Raw genomic sequence first — 21,148 nt, 5'->3', positions numbered from 1 at the left:
AGCCATCGGACTGAAGAGAGACGGCAGCATCATGTGGACACGGTGCGTTTTATTTACACCATCAAGTGCAGAATCACCACCAACAACCAACAAACACAAACAGTACGAGCAACGCTACACAGCTTTATAGAAAATGTATGTACACGTAGAAAACGTTGTGCTGTTTCACTTTTTTGTCTTGTTTTGACTGGAGGGGAGGGGTAAATCAGTTCAGACTCACAACTGAACCGTCAGTGATGCAACATGCTGACGTCTTCTACAGCGCCTGTCAGGTGACAATTTAAAACAAGTTCCACCTGTCTGCTTTCACACACTGACATCATGTTACCTGATCGAACACGTTCCAGACTGAAGCCGGTCTTTGTGATGCTGTGGCTCTGGTGCTAGCTAACGGGCTAACAGCAGGATGGCTATGGTGCTAACAGCAGGTCAGTTCTGGTGCCAGCTAACAGGCTAACAGCAGGTCTGCTCTGTTGCCAGCTAACAAGGTAACAGCAGGTCGGCTCTGGTGCTAGCTAACAGGCTAACAGCAAGACTTCAGAGGGAGGTTTGGTCTCAGGAAGTCGACGGGAGAGTCTGGGTGTCAGATAAGCAGGGTTTGTCTGTAAAGGTGGTTCTGACGGTGTAGTGCTTTCTGCTAACACTGTTTCCTGTTTGTAATGCACTGAATTTAAAGGTAGCTCTTCAGACAGGTGCCAGACTCTTTATCTCCAGCTCTGGTAAGGCTAATAAATACAGTAGAACACAATATTGTAAAAGGAGAAGAACCCTGTACAAGAAACAGACCAGAGGAACCCAGAGCAACCACAGAACCACAGACCTGTTGACCTAAACCAGGACTTTGGGTCTGGTTTTTACTGGGGAGAGGTACAGTTTCTTCACCGTGAACTGACCCAGAACTTTGTACAAAGTTTTTTCATGTGACTTTCAGCGTTTGATGATGAACTCATGAGGCATTTGTGTCCATGTTGAATATTTGATATGAACAATATCCACAGTGTGTCTTAAACCTGCATTTTGTCTAACGTCCAGCAGGGACTCCACTGGTTCCAAACAGAAGTCTGACTGTATGGAAGCTTATGAGAAACATCAGTTTCCTGATGAGTTCATTGTCTCGGTCTCTGATTTCTGTTCATTTACAGTAAAACAGAACATAACTGGGACAATTTAGTCATCACCACGGCAACGTGTCCTCAGGTTCTCAGCCAGATCCAATCAGGACTTCCTCCCCAGCTCCCAAGTCACCTCTGGCTCCAACAAACAAAAATGGCGACGGGTGACATCACGGTGGTTCTGTCCACCATCTTACGATACGGTCTGGAACAGAACTCTGCTCAACAGTGTCATCTTTCTAACAATGTGCAGAATCTCCTTAATGTCCTCCTTTATTCTCTTTCAAGTGAAGGAAGAGGAACTGTATTTACTTTAGAAATCATGTGCAGTCTTCAGTCGCTCAGGACACTCATGTTCAAATTCAACATTTTTATTCTAAGATGAATTTTGAGCCTACATGGAAAAGAAGCTCTTAAAGTGCTTGAAAATTTAGAAATTTGAACAGCTACCGTTCAATTAAACTACATCTTCTGCTGAGGAAGACCATGTGATAGATCAAAAGTTCAAGAAGAGTGTTTCTTGTCTTGTGATTGGTCAATCTGAATCTAACCAGACGGACACCAGATCAGCCTGTTACTGCTCCACCAGCTTCATCAGAAGAAACATATTAAAATGCCAATTTTTTGAATGAAGTTTGGTTTGACAACAGTCAGGCCTGACTGGAACATAATGCTACTGACAGGAAACAGATGTGAAAACAATAAGCCAGAGGTCAGAGGTCAAAGGTCAGGTGGTGTCTAGGTACCAGGTCTGTGCACAAACTGACCAATAAAATAACATAGAAAACATGATGTCATCAGTTCACGTCAACAGATTAGAAATGTTCAAAGTGCTGATTGGTCCCATCGATTAGAAGTGGGTGTGGCCAGATGAAGGAGACGCGTCATCGTCCTTAAACATGCTGACATATAAACTCTCTCTCGCTCTCTCTCAGTAGTGCTCCTCAGAGTGGGCGGGGTCACAGAAGAAGCGAGAGCTGCGTTTGGCTGATCGGGCCGTGAAAGGGACGGTCTTCAGAGCTACAGGTGAAGAAAAACAAAACAGCCAATCAGATGACAGACAGGAAACACCTGAGGGCTGTACTACAGACAGGGATCAGTGGCTGTGTCCAAATTCAGGGGCTGCAGCCTTCAGTGGCCTAGCCTTCGCGGTCCACGAGGGCCGGGTCCTTCGGACAGGTCTTTGAAGGCCGCGTCTACCGTTGTTAAATGGGACGGTCTAGCCTTCGGAGTATTTCCTGGTTGCCTCACCAGATGTTCCCGCCCCTTACACTTACGTCACGTTTGTGAATGAAGAGATGCATTAAAGTCTGTTTTGGTTCAAATCTATCAAACGTGTACATTTATTTGTGTGTGTACAAAAATTAACGACAAAATGTGTCAAATCTAAATTTAATCATCAACATTACAAAATAAACATTAACCCATTATTGAATAACAACTATATTTACCACAGCATCACCAGCGTCACATATTTTAACTGAAAGTTGAAATTTGGAGGTTTTGAAGTTTAACATATCTGGCGTTGGATGTTCAAATGAATAAAAACCGAGTATAAACCCATTACTTAAATTTAAATGTCATGTCTGCGCCACTTGATGTCGCCATTTTCTCTTGCTTCCTCTTCTGTTTCGGGACTGAGCAGCGGTGCGCAAAGGATCTTGGGATATGGGAGGCCGTGAAGGATAGTTGCGGTGCGTCCTCCGAAAAGAGGGAAGGCTAGGCTGCATTTGTGGGCTGCGTTTGGAGGAGCCTCTGAATTTGGACAGCCTTCGCGCAACGTTGTGACGTAATTGGCCTTCAAATGCGAACTTCGTGGGCTGCAGCCCCTGAATTTGGACACAGCCAGTGTGTCAGTGGCTGTGTCCAAATTCAGGGGCTGCAGCCCTCGAAGTTCGCATTTGAAGGCCAATTACGTCACAACGCTGCGCGAAGGCTGTCCAAATTTGAAGGCTCCTTCAAATGCAGCCTGCCCTTCCCTCTTTTTGGAGGACGCACCGCTACTATCCTTCGCGGCCTCCCATATCCCAAGATCCTTTGCGCAACGCTGCTCAGTCCCGAAACAGAATCAGAATCAGAACCAGAATTCCTTCATTTGTGTCAAAATGGGGAAATTTCTTAGTCACAGCAGCCAAAAGACAGTGTCACACTAAACAATGATAAAAAGTAAAAAATAAACAATATAATAAGAAGATAAGAAATAAAATTAAGAGGAAGCAAGAGAAAATGGCGACATCAAGTGGCGCAGACATGACATTCAAATTTAACTAATGGGTTTATACTCGGTTTTTAGTCATTTGAACATCCAACACCTGATATGTTAAACCTCAAGGGACTATAAAACCTCCAGATGTTAACTTTCAGTTAAAATACGTGACGCTGGTGATGCTATGGTAAATATAGTTGTTATTCACCAATGGGTTAATGTTTATTTTGTAATGTTGATAATTCAATTTAGATTTGACATTGTACACACACTAAATGTACACGTTCGATAGATTTGAACCAAAACAGCCTTTAATGCATGAACACCTGGTGACACAACCAGGAAATACTCCGAAGGCTAGACCGTCCCATTTAACAACAGTGGACGAGGCCTTCAAGGTCTCTCCGAAGGACCTGGCCTTCGTGGGCCGCAAAGGCCGCGTCCTTGAAGGCTGCAGCCCCTGAATTTGGACACAGTTATATTTTGTGGATTATATCCTCATGTGTGCTGATGACCGTGACTGTATGTTTACCTGTGACCTTCTGTTTACCTGTGACTGTGTGTTTACTGTGACCGTGTGTTTACCTGTGACTGTGTGTTTACTGTGACCGTGTGTTTACCTGTGATGATGTCCTCTATGGCGCCGTCCTTCCCTTCGTAAACATGGCGGCTGTCTTTTCCTTGTCGTCGTCTGAGCTCAGTGATCAGCTCCTGCTGCTGCCTCTTCCCCCTGTGGGAGGGTGACTGGGGGGAGGAGGGGAGTCATGTTGTGAGTCATCACTATTTCAATCTTCCACTTTAAACTTAAACTAGGCTCATTAAAACCTCAACTGAGACTTTTGACAGCTCAGTTAGAGAACAAATAGATCCATCAGTAAATGAACCACAGGAGCTATGAACCCTGAAGGTCAGGGGTCAGTCTCACCTTGGTCTCCTCCTCCTCCTGTTGCTCCTCCTGCTCCAGTTTCTCCAGTAACATCTGCTCCTGACGCCTCCTCTGCTCGTTCTCCTCCTCCGCCAGCTGAATGTACAGAATTTAACACACTTTAAATACATGACTTCTTATTGTATTGTTTTAGGCTCCGTCTCAACATGAACGACGTGGGAGGAGATTGAGATTCATCGACAACGCCACCTCCAGAGGAGGCAGGGTTACTCACCCTGTATGCTTTAATGAAACGAACAAAGATGGGGAAGAAGACAGACGGCGGCATCGTCTTCGAGCTCTCCCCAAAGAATTTCACCACGTCTTCAAACGCATCCTAAAATGAGCCCAAACAAAATTGATCAACACTTAGTTTTCACACTGTGTGGTCTTTGTAGTGTGGTCCTTACAGCATGGTGTTTACAGTGTAGTCCTTACAGTGTGGTCTTTACAGTGTAGTCCTTACAGTATGGTGTTTACAGTGTAGTCCTTACAGTGTAGTCTTTACAGTGTAGTCCTTACAGTGTAGTCCTTACAGTGTGGTCTTTACTGTGTAGTCCTTACAGTATGGTCTTTACTGTGTAGTCTTTACTGTGTGGTCTTTACAGTGTTGTCTTTACAGTGTAGTCCTTACAGTGTGGTCTTTACAGTGTAGTCTTTACAGTGTAGTCCTTACAGTGTAGTCCTTACAGTGTGGTCTTTACAGTGTGGTCTTTACAGTGTAGTCCTTACAGTGTGGTCTTTACAGTGTGGTCTTTACAGTGTAGTCCTTACAGTGTGGTCCTTACAGTGTGGTCTTTACAGTGCGGGCTTTATAGTGTAGTCTTTACTGTGTGGTCTTTACTGTGTGATCAGGTGTGTGTATGATGTCACCTGGTCAGGTGTGATCAGGTGTGTGTATGATGTCACCTGGGCAATGCGTGCGTCCTCCTGCAGCTTGCTGAGTCGTGATTCGTGCCTGCTGATGAAGTCTTTGAGTGTGCTGTTGTGTTGGACACTGAACTCTCTCCAGGTGAGCTCCATGCCGCGCTGCAGCTCCTTCACGTCACACAACACGTTCTCCAGACTCACTGCACACCGTTGAGACACAGGTGAAACACACAGGTAAGCATCCCACAGTCTGATGAGTATGCAGACTTCTGATTGGTTGACAGACTCACCTGCAGCAGCCTTGTCGACGTAGTGCAGCTCGTTGTAGAACAGAGACACTACAGGATATTTCTCTCTCACCACATTGGCGATGTAATGAAGTAACGTCTGTGTCCGGTCGGTCGACTTCGTCTCCAGCAGCTGAACGTAAACACACCTTGTGTCATGATCTCATATGTTTCTGACCAATCAGAGGAGGTCATTGTGTGTGTGTGTGTGTGTGTGTTACCAAGTCTAAACTCTGCAGCTTGAATCCGTACACAGCTCCCCTCTTACTGCTGTTCATGTAGTTCCCTAGAGCCAAGATGATCTACAACATCAGAACAAGACATCATGTATGTAGACATCATCTCCCACAATGTAAAACATTCAGCGACACCAGGAACATTTATTTTAACAAGTTCAACTCTGTAATCTCAGAGTTCAAAGAGCTGAACCACCTCTCAACATTAAAATACTCCTGGGAGAAGGAGACAGGGCACACCTGCTGCCCAATGTGTGTCCAGATGCCACAACGTGAGACACACACACACACACACACACACACACACACACACACACACACATGCAGGCACACGCACACACACACACACACTGTATACTATACAAATATATATATATATACATACTATATATACTACACTATATATATAATTTATGTAAATCAATCTTGGTGTTGTGTTTTGTGTTGTTATTTGTTGTGTTCTGTCCGAGTGTTGGACAGATGCTTTGGCAATATTGTTGTCAAACTTTCATGCCAATAAAGCTCCTTTGAATTGAATTTGAATGTAGATGTGTTTATACATATAGAGGATTATGTATAAATACACACACTGTGTATAACAAGCAATAAACAAACATACACACACTGGATATTTATATACAAAAACATACACACAGGATATTTACACACACAGACAAACACAGACAGACCTCGAGGATCTTCTTGAGCTTCTGAGATGATTTTATAGAAACTGAAGCAGCAATCATTGCGTGGAGTTGCTGAAAGGAAACACAGTCACAGTGAGACAGGTCACATTTATTTGTCCGTCTCTCCACCTGTCTGTCTGTCTCTCCGTCTGTCTGTCTGTCTGTCTGTCTGTCTTACTTACTGGTGTTAACATCTGGACGTTGTCGGTGAAGTTGCCCATGAAGGTCATGATAGACATGCGCTGGTTGAGTCTTTCGATGCGGCTGAACTGCATCATGAAGCGGTCTTCATCACTGAGAGCCTCCAGAGGTTTTCTGTCCCTCTCATATTGCCGTAGAAGCTTCACCTCGGCCTCTGTCGGCAGGAAACGCATCAGACACTCCACAAAGTCCACCCGAACTGTCCGAAGGTCAAATCTACAGAAACCCAAACCACACTGTTCAGGTGTCTGAAGGACTAACCCAGCCCTACCCCTAACCCTGTGTGAAGGACTAACCCAGCCCTAACCCAGGCTCATGGAATAATGAGAATAAGAAACACCCTTCAGACTGAGCCGAGATGGTAATCTGATGGTCTGATGGTCCTGTTACTGTCAGTACTGGTTATTGGAGAATTGTCTTACTGGTGGTGCTGTTACTGGTTCTTACTAGTGGAGGTTGTTGTACTTGTCTTACTGTGTTTGGTTACACTGGTGGACTTTAACCTACGTGTGAATGGCTCGGCAGATGACCTCTGATCCCTGGCCAGCCTTCCTCAGAGTGATCGCCAGATTTTTGGATCTGTTCGCCTCCAGCAGAGAAACTTTGGATGGAGCTTTCTGAGGAAGTTTCTGTCTGGACAAAGTCAAGTCCACTGCTGGACCCTGAGCCTTTGTCTTAAACAGCTCCTCAAAGCCCTCCACATCCAGGTCCTGAGAGACAGACAGGTAGAGAGAGAGAGAGATGTAATCAAACAGCTGCTCAGACAGGTGGTCACTCTTTTCAGGAGAGGAGAGAGAGGAGGTCAAGTTTATTTTTCAGCCTGGAGTAATGCCTCGCAGGCTCTCTCGTCTCTTTGGCCGTATTGAGCCATCGTGTTACCAGACAAGTTAAATCCAGGACAAGAAAGGTCACACCTCATCTGTAGGCTTCATGTTGAAGACATATTAACATTTTGAGTTCTCTTCAGCAGCTGCTCTCTGGGTTAGGGTTAGGGTTAGGATGTCTGGATGTTTCTCGACCCAGTTTAGATTTTAACTGTTGTGTTAATAAACTGCTATAATCTGTTATGAAAAAAACACTGAATCCTGATGACTTGATGGAATTATTGGATTCAAATAAGACTTTATTGTACCCGCAGAATGGACTCATCATCAATGTCATTGAAGACTGTCCCGTTGATCTGACTCGGCTTCAGGGCGACCCAGTTCAACACTGGCAACCTGAACTTGGTCTGGATCGGCTTCTTTATCTTCACCGCTGCACAGCAGAGAGAGAGAGAGAGGTGAGCAGGTTGTCAGATTTAAAAGTCTACAGGTGTGTTCACACTGAGGCCTGACCTCAGCCTGATGAGATGAGAGGCTGGGATCATTGTTAAAACCACTCCTAATACCAAAGTGGCACATTTTAAACATTTTATTAAAGACTTTTAAAATATATTTTATCCATAAAGGAGTTTTAAATCGAATTTAACTTGAGCCAAGGTGCCACAAACTTCATCCCCTGAGAACCCTAACCCCGACTGATCCCCTGAGAACTCTATGCCTTTGCCTTCACTTTAAAGAGATCAAACATGTGACAATAAGAGACAAATCAGGCAAAAGCTGGTTGTGCTGGAGGCTGATGGGCTCAGTTTCTAGTTTCCAGCTGATGGAGTGATGACAGAGGGATGAAGAATGAATATGAAATATGCTCTGATGGTCGGACCAGAGCACTGATGGTCAGACCTCAAGATGATGGTGGAGGAAGATTAAACAATGAAGATGATGATGATGATGATGATGATGATGATGATGAACATTAATTGATGAAGATGATGGAGGAAGCTGTAAAATGTAAAGAATAATAAATAAACGTACAGAATAACTTGAGAGGACCCTCTGTCAGCAAACGAGAGAACAAAAGCTTGTTAGTAACATAAAACTCAGTTTGTAACAGGTTATAATTCACTGTTAGCATGACGACTGATAATTCTGGATTCTGATAAGCTGAAAGGTGTGGATCAATGTCACGATTTCAGTTTAGGCAACTCTGAGAGAACAAAATAAACACATGTAGTCTGTTAGGGTTAGGGTTAGCAGTCTGTAAAGTACTTGTCTGCCATCTAGTGACTGCTGCCCGCCTGTCACCATGTTACCATTTCACCATGTCACCATGTTACCATTTCACCATGTTACCATGTCACCATGTCACCATGTTACCATGTCAGAACCATTTCACCATGTTACCATTTCACCATGTCACCATGTTACCATGTCAGAACCATTTCACCAGGTCACCATGTTACCATGTCACCATGTTACCATGTCAGAACCATTTCACCATGTTACCATTTCACCATGTCACCATGTTACCATGTCAGAACCATTTCACCATGTCACCATGTTACCATTTCATCATGTTACCATGTCACCATGTCACCATGTTACCATGTCAGAACCATTTCACCATGTTACCATTTCACCATGTCACCATGTTACCATGTCAGAACCATTTCACCATGTCACCATTTCACCATGTCACCATGTCACCATGTCACCATGCTACCATGTCAGAGCCATTTCACCATGTCACCATGTCACAACCATGTCACCATGTTACCATGTCACAACCATGTCACCATGTTACCATGTCACAACCATGTCATCATGTCACCATTTCACCATGTTACATGTCACAACCATGTCATCATGTCACCATGTCACCATGTTACATGTCACAACCATGTCATCATGTCACCATTTCACCATGTCACCATGTTACCATGTCACCACCATGTCACCATGTTACATGTCACAACCATGTCATCATGTCACCATTTCACCATGTCACCATGTTACCATGTCACCACCATGTCACCATGTTACATGTCACAACCATGTCATCATGTCACCATTTCACCATGTCACCATGTTACATGTCACAACCACGTCATCATGTCACCATGTCACCATGTTACATGTCACAACCATGTCATCATGTCACCATGTCACCATGTCACTTCCATGTCACCTTCCTTTTTAAAGAAGAATCAGTCAAGTGCCAGCTTTCAGGACAGAAACAAACGACCTGTTGAGCTTTAAAAATCAAGACTGTGTAATGATGGCTGAGCAGTTGGTGCTGAAAAAAATGTTTTAATTGGAAGTGAGTCGGATCGTGGCATTAAAATGTGAAGACAAAATAAATGGAGGATTTGGAGAATCGTGACACTCTTGGGAATCGACGCAGGTGTGTTCATTAAAATGTGATGATTTAAAATGCTTTAAACTTGAGTCTCACCTGCGAGTCCTGAGTTAAAGATGACCGTGGGCGACCCCCCTGACCCCGGGAGAGGGGGGGCTACAGGAGGAGGAGGGGGGGGCATGGGGACGGAGGAGGACAGCTCACTGGTGCGACAGGGTGGAGGAGGGGGTGGAGGGGGGGGCGGAGGAGCAGGGGGAGGAGGTGCAGGGAATGTCCCGTTGGACACTTTAAAGACAAAAGAAGAAGAAGTAGTGTTGAACAGGAAGTTTTATCCAGAGTACTTGTAGTATTTAAGTGTACTTGTAGTATGTAAGAGTACTTGTAGTATATGAGAGTAGGCCTACTTGTAGTATTTGAGTGTACTTGTAGTATTTGAGTGTACTTGTATTATTTGAGAGTACTTGTAGTATTTGAGTGTACTTGTAGTGTTTGAGAGTACTTGTAGTATTTGAGTGCACTTGTAGTATTTGAGTGCACTTGTAGTATTTGAGAGTACTTGTAGTATTTGAGTGTACTTGTGGTATTTGAGTGTACTTGTACAGCTTAAATAAATCTGTGCTGAAGGTGTAGTTGAAACTCACCTGTGCCTGGCATTGGTGGGGGAGGAGGGGGAGGGGGTGGGGCTGGCATCCCTGGACCTTCGCCTATCCCTGGTCCCATGCTGTGATAGGCTACCGTCTCAGGACTGTGGAAATAAATCAGGTGATCAATCGACCCTCATTGGTTGTTTGTTGATTTGAGGTAATTTATTTAACTGTGTCTGTTTGCTGTTGGCTTCCCCAGCAGGAGGTGTACAGTCATGTCCCTCACCTGGGCGACAGGTTAGGACAGGGTGGAGGTGAGGGGGAGGCGGAGTCAGCCACCCCCCCGTCCCCTTCTCCTCTCTGGGGTTGCGGAGCTCCAGGTCCTCCAACCTGCTGGGCCTCCTGAGCCTGACGCTCCAGACGACTCTGACGCCGGATTGTTTGGTCCTTCTCCCGAACCATCCGCCGCAAGGTGTGTACCTGAGTGTTAGCGCTCGCATACACCTCCTGCAAAGGTGACAGGTGTGTTAGAAGCAGAACATGTGACGGTACAGAGAACAGGAGTTAAACAGACAATACAACATTTTCTGTCTCCATGATGACTGAATATTGGTGTGGTTTCTGACCCGGACGTGGTCCAGCTCCTTGTTGGTTTGCATCAGTTGTTTCTCCAGTTCGACGATCTTCAACATCGCTTCGTTCTCCACGTCCAGCAGGCGTTCAGACATCTATGGGCAGAGAGAGACAGACAGGTATAGGTCAGTATGACACCTGTCTGTGTGTTCTTCTAATCTGTCTAACTGATCATCCAGCAGGTGTTAGTACACCTGTCTGCCTCTACGTCTGTCTGTCTCACCGTGCTCAGGCTCTCCTCCAGCTCCTCCACTCGTTCCAGAGCAGCAGTTTTGGTCTCGGCGTCCTCCAGCAGCGTCCCGACATCGAACACGTTGTCAAGGTACGCTTGAATTTGAACCTGCAGTCTGTCGCTCTCTGTGTGCTTCAGCCTCTGCAGTGAGACAGGCACAGATCCAAGTTAACCGAGAGACAAGCTGGGAGACACGCAGGTAGACAGGTGGAGTTTATCATTTGTGTATTTTGTCCACATACTTGTTGTTAATGATGAGCTCTCATGTGATTGGCTGAGAGCGGGTCATGTGATAATGATTGTCAGTACAGTACAGAGTAAGAGAATGATTGTTGCTCTCATGTGATTGGCTGAGAGCGGACCATGTGACCGTGTTACCTCAAGGTGTTCGTCCAGGTTGAGTTTGGTGAAGTCGTACTGCAGGTGGACTCTGAAGTTCATGTCCTCCACAGAGTGAACCACGATGTTAATGAACTGCATACAGGCCACCTGACACACACACACACACACACACACACACACAGAGTCATCAACCTGCTGATGATGTCACCCTCATTAAAGGTCCAAGTTATATCTGTTAAATATAGTGACTGTAACTGACGACTGTGATGTGAAACAACACTTTAACATTATAATCAAAAGCCTAAATATTGATTCAGGTTCAGTCGTCGTACCAAAAAGTCGATATTGTCATCTTCGTTCTTAAAATGTTCCATCAACTTCTCAAAACGCATCGACTCTGAACACACCTGCAACAGATCAATCAATAAGTCAGTCAATCAATCAATGCACACGATACATTACTGTATACATTCATGTATGTTCATTAGCTCTACAATGGTAGAAAATGTTCCTATTAACTGTCTGTTGTAGAAACCTCATGAACTGCAGCTCTTTTCGTATTCGATCAATAGTGATCAATATAGGATCATTGTGTGTGTGTGTGTGTGTGTGTGTGTGTGTGTGTGTGTGTGTGTTTACAGTTTTGAAGTTGTCAAAGGCCGACAGGATGATCTCATGTCCTCCTCTGACCAAACAAACAGCCGCCAACAACTCCAACACCAGAGCCTTCGTCCTGAGAGACAGACAGGTCAGAGACACAGAGAGAGACATGTCAGAGACAGAGAGGGAGACAGGTCAGAGAGACAGACAGGTCAGAGACACAGAGAGAGACAGGTCAGAGACAGAGAGGGACACAGGTCGGAGAGACAGACAGGTCAGAGAGAGATAGACAGTTCAGAGCCAGAGAGGGAGACAGGTCAGATTAGTACATGTGTGCAGTACTGACCTGGGGTTCCTGTTGTAGTACTCATTAGTAGTATTAGTACATGTGTGCAGTACTGACCTGGGGTTCCTGTTGTAGTACTCATTAGTAGTATTAGTACATGTGTGCAGTACTGACCTGGGCTCCTGTTGTAGTTCTCATTAGTAGTATTAGTACATGTGTGCAGTACTGACCTGGGCTCCTGTTGTAGTTCTCATTAGTAGTATTAGTACATGTGTGCAGTACTGACCTGGGGTTCCTGTTGTTGAGGCTCAGGGCGATCTCGTTGACAGCGTGAGGATGTGACATCACCATGTTGAATCCGTACTGAGGAAGAGGAGGACACAGATGAAGATCACTCACACCTTCGTCATGGTCTGTGTGAATGGGCTCAGACATCATCATCTTCTGTATGTGTCAGATGTTACCTGGTAGTTCATGATGGCTCTCAGACACATGACACAAACGTGAACGTCGTCTTTCTTACAGACCAGTCGTGAATTCTTCAGAGTGCGACGACTCGGCAGAGTGTTGGATCGAGTCACCAGAGTCGAACTACAAACACACAGAAACAAAATCAGACGAGCGGACGGACTCTACCTGCCGACTTCACCTGTTGCACATTTGTTACCTGATGGAGTGTCGAGCTGCTCGGGGAACAGACGACGATGGGGAGGGGAGGCTGCAGTCGCCATGGAGATCCTCTATGGACCGACTCCAAGGAGAGTCTATGGACGAGACCTCACCCCCGGCCTCCGACTGCTCGCCATCAAACCTGAACACACACACGCAGCGTTTTTAAATGTTTGTAGTTCAGAGCTTTACAAAGATCCAGGATCAGAGTATAAACATGAATAAAACAACCAACAGACTTCTGAAACCACGTGGGAAAGTCTCAGGACCGTCTTTACAACCACAATCCATGCTGACGATGAGAGACCCTGTTCTGTTGGACTATATGAGCTCACAACGTGAACATACATGTTGTGAGGGCACTCTTTTGGCCCTGTGAGAGTGGTGAGCGAATCAACTCACTGCAATCAGGTGTGTGTGGCACTGATTGGCTGTGATTAAGCCCAGGTGTGGGGAGTCTTCATATACCCTGAGTCTCCAGTGCCCTGTGCTGACTCATTATCTCCCCTTCAGAGGTAGTGAGAGGTTCTCCCTGTGGCTTCTCAAGTTGTCGGTGCATCTATAAACACCTACTCAGAACTTTGTGTGTATTTGCTGTCGGTTGCCTGTTTCCCAGTGTATAACTTGGGTTGCTGGAGAGTTTGTTGTGACTCCAGCCTTTTGGGTTATCAAAGGTCTCCCGGGCAGCCTTTGCCTTTCATTTCGTGTTTTCTGGGTCTCCTGGACAATTTTGGTTTTGAGTGAGCTGCTTGGCAGCGGTGGTCTAGTTAATCATTTTAGTGCTTTATTTCATTAAGAAAGCCTGTAGTGGCTCTATACAGTTCTATAGTTTGATACCCTAACCCTAACCCTTTCTTCTCCCCTTTCCAATCTATCGCTACTGCGATTTGGGGTTATCCCTCTGGGATAACTTTGAGACACCCCTCGGTCCGCACCTGCCCCCCCCCCCGACACATGTGGAGTATATTGTTATTTAGTTTAAGGTTCAAACTGAGAGAACTTAAAGTAACATATTACATATTAGTTCACATTTAATGTCTCATATATTCTAATATTATTATTATTGTATCATTCAGACTTACGTGACGGCGTACTGAGCGAAGGACAAATACTCGACCAGAACGTCCAGACCTCGATTCTCCTCGTTCAAAAACTCTCTGACCCACCTACACCAAGAGAGACAGACAGGTCAGAGAGAGACACAGACAGGTCAGAGAGAGACAGACAGGTCAGAGAGAGAGACAGACAGGTCAGAAAGAGAGACACACAGACAGGTCAGAGAGAGACAGACAGGTCAGAGAGAGTCACACAGACAGGTCAGAAAGAGAGACACACAGACAGGTCAGAGAGAGTCAGACAGGTCAGAGAGAGTCACACAGACAGGTCAGAGAGAGAGAGACAGACAGGTCAGAAAGAGAGACAGACAGGTCAGAGAGTACACTGTACTATACACACTCTACACTGTGGTACAGGGGGCAAAATGTACCATCTGGTTAAATCAATCTATCTGGAAAATATGTGTGCTGTTAAAATTGGAGACAAACAAACTGAAGTCTTCACCAGAGAAGAGGTGAACGCCTGGGCTGCAGTTTAACTCCACTCTATTTAACGTGTATATACATGAAGGTGCTGCTGAGTTGGATCAGTGTGCTGCTCCTGGCCTCTCCCTCCTCGATAGAGAGGTGAAGTCTGTGTTTTATGCTGATGACCTTGTTCTACTGTCTCCTACTGAACAAGGACTACAGCAGCAGCTGGACATGGTAGAAAAGTTCTGTCAGAACTGGGCCCTGGCAGTAAACATGAAGAAAACTAATGTCATGATCTTTCAAAAACACCCCAGATGTCAGGAGAACAAACACCAATTTACCATAAATAATCATGTCATTGAACGCAGCATGAGTTACACCTGCCTTGGTATAACATGACAGCATCAGGGAGTTTCAACATGGCAGTGATGCACTAAAGGAAACAGCTGAAGAGCCCATAGTGTCATCCAGCCCACTGCGCTGTACGGTAGTGAAGTCTGGGTCCACTCAGTCATCAGAACTGAACCCGCTGGGACAAACATCCAACAGAGTCTTTACATGCAGAAGTCTGCAGACACATTTTACACAGAAACACACCAACAAATGCATGTAGAGCTGAATGAGGCAGAGACCCGCTGATAATTAACATTCAACAGAGAACGCTCAACTTTTTAACCAGCTGAAGTCCAGCCAGAGACGCCTCCACTCCAAAGCCCTCCAGACTCTGAGCTGAGCCCAGAGAAGAGTCCCCTCTGTCAGCTGGTCCTGAGGCTGACTGCCCCTCTCAGACAGTCTGACAGCCTCACAGCAACACTGCTCTCCCAACACAACCAGAGTCAACACATTATAACACAATGCAAAGAAACCTGCAACACTGGAAAGAAGAAACTAAAAGCCAAAGTGGATCAGAACGTTATCTCGCCCTAAAAACATGATGAGTCAGCAGAACATCTCTACTGTCAGAGATAGGAAGCAGAGACAGATGCTCACCAAGTACAGGCTCAGTGACCACAAACTGACAATCCAAACAGGAAGACACAAACAATCATGGCAACCAAAAGACAACACAACATGTGGTCATTGCTCGACAGGTGAGGCTGAGACAGAGATGCACTTTCTCCTACAATGTAAAACATTCAACGACACCAGGAACATTTATTTTAACAAGTTCAACTCTGTAATCTCAGAGTCCAAAGAGCTGAACCACCTCCCAACATTAAAATACTGCTGGGAGAAGGAGGCAGGGCATACCTGCTGCACACACACACACACACACACACACACACACACACAAACACACAGGCACACACACACACACACACACACACACACACACACACACAAACACACAGGCACACACACACACACACACACACACACACACACACACACACACACACACACACACTGTATGTACTATATATATAATTAATGTAAATCAATCTTGGTGTTGTGTTGGTGTTCATGTTGTTATTTGTTGTGTTCTGTCGGAGTGTTGGACAGATGCTTTGGCAACATTGTTGTTAAAACGTTCATGCCAATAAAGCTCCTTTGAATTGAATTGAATTTGAATTTGAGAGAGAGAGAGAGAGAGAGACAGACAGGTCAGAGAGAAAGAAAGGGAGAAAGTGACAGGTAATCATACAGATAATGATAATAAAAATGTTGGTGATGGTGATAATGATGAAGATGGTGATGGTGATGATGTAATGATGGAGATGATGGTGATGATGATGTAATGATGGAGATGATGGTGATGATGACGATGATGATGGTGATGATGATGGTGATGATGATGATAATGATGGAGATGATGGTGATAATGATGATGAAGGTGATGATGAAGAAATACCCGATGTGGTTTGTGCGAAGAGAAATCTCGAGCTCTCTGAGCATCTGAGTCGACTCCTGAACCCTTCTTCTGAACTTCTGTAGAAGGACAGGTAGAGAGACAGAGACACAGAGGGAGACAGACAGGTAGAGAGAGACAGACACATACAGGGAGACAGACAGGTAGAGAGTCAGGCAGGTTTTCTTGCACTGTTTAAATCATTAGAAAAACAAACCCCAACAGTGTGATGTCATCAATTCAGTGTGACATCATAGCTCACCTTGCGAGTGACGGCTGGATCAAGGAAGCCTCTCAGTTTCTGGATGTAAGTGTGAGGAGGGTTCTTCACCTGAAACCTCTCCTGCACCACACACACACACACACACACACACACACACACACACAGTTTGATTGGATGACATCAGTTTTAATCCTTGTTGGTAAAATTAACTTCCTGTTCAGTTTAGTCACAATATGATCCACTCATTAAATCAATCAGATGTAAATATTACATATTACCAAATACATTTACAAGTAATCAGATTACCACACAGTGGCTCAGACTGATAAGCGGGGTTTTTGTGGGCCGGTACTCAATGTACTCAATTATATATATACTGAAGTAACGTACAATACATATACTGAGGTACAGTACATACACTGAGGTATAGCACATATACTGAGGTACAGTATATATACTGAGGTATAGCACATATACTGAGGTACAGTATATATACAGTACATAGTATAATTAAAGGACAGAATATAAAGTAAAGTGTACCTGTAGTATTAGAAGCATATACTGTATATGTAAGTACAATACAGAAAAATAAAGCCTGAAGTCTCTGATCTGTCCTGAGTCTCAATTGGTTGACGTCCTGGTTCTTCAGGTGGGAACAGATTCAAACTCATTAACCTTATTAACACCACCCACCTGATCACAAATCAGCTCCCACTTCTTCTCGTTGTCATAGGAACGCAGCAGACGCACCTTGTCAGGAGGCAGGTTCATCGAATTCTGGAAGACATTTGAAGGGTTAGTGAGTTTTAAGCATTTTAAAAAGTCTTCATGACACTTGTGCAGTGATGTCGCTGGAACAGTTGGATATAAACCTGTTTCCCTAAAAAACCTAACCCTAACCGTAAAGAAGCCAACACTAACCCCTAAAGAACCTAACCCTTACCGTAAAGAAGCCAACACTAACCCCTAAAGAACCTAACCCTAATGAATGATGAAATGATGAAAATAAAATACACTGAGGTGAGAAGTAATGACTTTTACTTGGAATAATAATTTTGTGTCATCTGCAGCAGTTACAGCCTCTCAGAACTTTGTCATCCTCGCTGTCAGTTTGTGGAGATGATCAGAGGAAATGTCCCTCCATGCTTCCTGTAGCTCCTCTCACAGGTTGGATTGGCTTGATGGGCACTTCTTACATATCATACAGTCAGTGTGCTTCACAGCAGCTCTAAAGGGTTCAGATTTGATTGTCTGCTGGACACAAAACCAGCTGACTGCTCCTTCTGTAAATAGTTCTTCATAGTTTGGAGCTTTGGCTCATTTTCCTGTTGGAGGATAAAGTTTGCTCCAGTCGATCTCCGTCCATCCGTCCGTTCCATTCTTCGTATGTCCAGTGTCTGTGTTCGGTTGTCCATCTGAATCTTTTCCTTTTATTTGTGTATCCTGGAGCTGCCTCTTCACCTGAGACGTGAGGACCTGTGAGGGACTTGTTTCTCAGACTAGAGTCTGATCTACTGGTCCTCTTGCTCCCACTTATCTTTCTACTCTGGTGAGAGTCAGTTTGAGCTGTTGTTTGAAGGGAGTATTACACACCATCTCCATTTCTCAGAACAACAACAGACTTACGTGTTTCAAACTTGGATTAGCTAACACAATTTGCCAATGCAATGTGCACAACGCTGCAGCATTGTAACCTGTAGTTTCCCAGTAAACACATCTACCACTTCAGATGTTGCTGCTCTTCTTGGGTTTTTCTCCTGGTTCAGAGCTTTTCACTGCCAGAGTGTCTCAGGGCTGAAACTAGTGGACAGGCCAGATGTCCAAACTCTAACCCTAACGCTGAGTCCACTGGATGCATGTCTGTTGCGTTCCGGCTCCGTTATGGTTGTGCTCTGTCATCTGTCGTCCAGCAACCCCCACGGGCTGCGATTTGAGTCCGGCATGGTGCAGCACTGCCAGACAGCTGGTTTTGCGAGACTGAGGAGTTCCCACGATAAGTACATAATCACGTGCTACCGCAGTTATAGCTATGTGTTACAAACACAACAACACAAAGTATTCCCAACCGAAGGATTAGAAGAATTGATTGTTTTTCTCTATTTTTTGAGATTTTTGTGCTGTGTCAACAGAGTTTTTTATTTTGAAAATTAACCAGATATTATGTTGCTGTTTTGGTTTCTGGCTTTGTGTTTGCTCTGTGCTGAATTTGGGTGAATTGTTGCATCGTGCTCCAGCATCTGGCAGAAACAGAAGCCATTCATCCCAGCTCCGGCAGATCTGCCGGAGCAGATACGCAACGCAGCGGACCCAGTGGAGGTAAACACATAGACTAGAGTGAAACCTATTGGCTCTGCTGCCGTGGCAGAGCCATGACAGAGTGGAGCAGGACCAAACACGGATCTGTTGGAATTCAGCCATAACCCTGGTAGACACCGTCTTTGACGAAACCAAAATCCTGCATCCAAGCTCAGTGTACAAGGAGGGACAGTCCTCCCTGTGGACTCTCTGCCTATCCACTCTGCCCAGAGACACAACTTGGAGCCAATGAGGTGGGTGTTTTACCTCTGGGTAGCGCTGTATGGTACCGGTGTATCCCCTTTGCCAGCAATGCAGGCACGCCAGCTTACATGCATAAATGCTCACTCTGCATAGAGCCTATGTGCAACCATAAATCAGCATTTAGCTGTCAGTCTGTGTAACTTTATGTGACTTTACTGAGGTTTAAGAACCGAACCAGAACTAAAGATAACAAACACCAAATGAACCAAACCACATGAAGAAAGCATGTCCAATACATTCTGGATCAGAACATATTATTAAAATGAAACCCCAACCACAATAGATCCAACCCCTAACCCCAACCATGCTGAATCCAGTCCCTAACCCAACCATGCTGGATCCAACCCTAACCCAACCATGCTGGATCCAGCCCTAACCCAACCATGCTGGATCCAACCCTAACCCAACCATGCTGGATCCAACCCCTAACCCAACCATGCTGAATCCAGCCCCTAACCCAACCATGCTGGATCCAACCCCTAACCCTCAGAGATGAGAATACAAACTCATTTGATGAAGGTCTGTGTAGACACAGCGTGCTGACTCAATCTGAGGAATCAGAGGCTGAAAATCTGGAACAGTTTTAGTCATCCGTCCAACTATGACCAAAAACCTGCAGAACTGGTGACATCACATCAGCCTGAGCTGGACTCTCTGTTAGCATGCTAACAGGCTAACCACCATCAACCTGTAAATCACACTGTGTAACACTCCACCATGTCTTCTGTCTTAATGTGTGTGTGTGTGTGTGTGTGTGTGTGTGTGTGTGTGTATTTACCAGTGCGATGGAAAACCTCTCCTCCAGCTCAGCCGGGTCGGGCATCGGGAGTCGAACTGGGGCGGCTCTGGACCGGATCACTGCCAGTTGGCTCTCCATGCTCTCTGCGTTCCCCATCTTACACACACAGTGAACACACACACACACACACACACACACACACACACAGACTGAACACACACAGTGAACACGCACACAGTGAACACACCCACCTACAACAACACACACACTGAGCAGACACACAGCAGCAGGAACATGTGGTCGGCCATCACACACTGAACACAGACAGGCGGTGGAGCTGCTCAAGGCCTGTCTGTCTCTTTCTCTCCTCCTGTCTCTCTCTCTCCTCCTGTCTGTCTCTTGTCAGACAGTGCAGATCGTCTCGCTCCACCTTCCGTCTCTCTCTCTGTCTGTGTCTCTTTGTCTCTCGTCCTCGCTGCTGATGCTGATGCTGATGCTGCTGCTGCTGCTGCTGCTGCTGCTGCTGATGATGATGATGCTGATCCAGATGAAGCTCTGATGCCGTGTCGTGTGTGTGTTGATATGAAATGTGTGTGTGTTGTATGTGAGCGCGTGTCGCAGATCAGCCGGTTAATCCTCCCCCTCTCCTCCCCCACATGAAGAAAGAAAGAGAGAGTCGGCCTCCCTCCTCTTTGTCTCTCTCTCTCTCTCGCTCTCTCACAGCTGCAGTCTTTGTCTACCTCGCTCGACCCTCCCTCCTCCCTCTCTCTTCCTCTGCCTCCTCAGACAATGAGCCTTCTGCTGCCACAGGCTCCGCCCACACACACACACACACACACACACACACACACACACAGAGGTGAGTATAATCTGAGTCTGGATCAGCTGCTGTAAAACACACGCAGCCCTCAGTCGTGTAATTCAATAATAATAATAATAATAATAATAATAATAATAATAATCATTGTTATATTATTATTATCAACAGTATGTTAACCACTTTTAGTAGTAACATTTCCAACACGATATTCAATATATTATATTTTATTTTCCTCATTAACAGGACAGACTGACACAATAACCCTAACATGATCATTTATCAGTACAGATCTAAATTCATAGATAAACACACAGGATGTCATCATGATGTTGGTACTGAACAGACATGTAGCTCCAGACTTGATTAAAAAAAAGCAGATTTCT

General features: G+C 45.1%; 1 protein-coding gene across 3 annotated transcripts; it reads right to left on the bottom strand.

Annotated features, from left to right (window-relative positions):
* Positions 1–29: 29 nt before the first annotated feature.
* On the bottom strand, positions 30–20,694 carry fmnl2b (formin-like 2b). Of its 3 annotated transcripts, XM_084347281.1 has the most exons (28): positions 19,985–20,694; positions 17,341–17,424; positions 16,687–16,767; positions 16,428–16,504; positions 14,132–14,215; positions 13,048–13,191; positions 12,845–12,971; positions 12,667–12,743; positions 12,134–12,227; positions 11,827–11,901; positions 11,531–11,641; positions 11,144–11,293; positions 10,914–11,015; positions 10,574–10,794; positions 10,345–10,448; positions 9,800–9,988; positions 8,380–8,400; positions 7,656–7,780; positions 7,031–7,233; positions 6,505–6,739; positions 6,326–6,394; positions 5,622–5,702; positions 5,404–5,533; positions 5,153–5,313; positions 4,479–4,580; positions 4,244–4,339; positions 3,939–4,062; positions 30–2,132 (listed from the first exon to the last, which is right to left on the bottom strand). In XM_084347281.1, exons 1-28 carry the CDS (start codon positions 20,099–20,101, stop codon positions 2,044–2,046), a joined length of 3,273 nt encoding a protein of 1,090 aa, XP_084203407.1. In that variant the 5' UTR covers positions 20,102–20,694; the 3' UTR covers positions 30–2,043. The 3 variants fall into 3 exon arrangements, with proteins under 3 accessions (XP_084203407.1, XP_084203406.1, XP_084203408.1); XM_084347280.1 differs by having other exon boundaries at positions 5,153–5,533; XM_084347282.1 differs by lacking the exon at positions 8,380–8,400.
* Positions 20,695–21,148: the final 454 nt, after the last annotated feature.

The sequence above is a fragment of the Pagrus pagrus genome, assembly GCF_965226575.1.
Source record: "Pagrus pagrus genome assembly, chromosome: 24".
Lineage (NCBI taxonomy): Eukaryota > Metazoa > Chordata > Actinopteri > Spariformes > Sparidae > Pagrus > Pagrus pagrus.
This window is presented reverse-complemented; position numbering and strand designations above follow the sequence as displayed.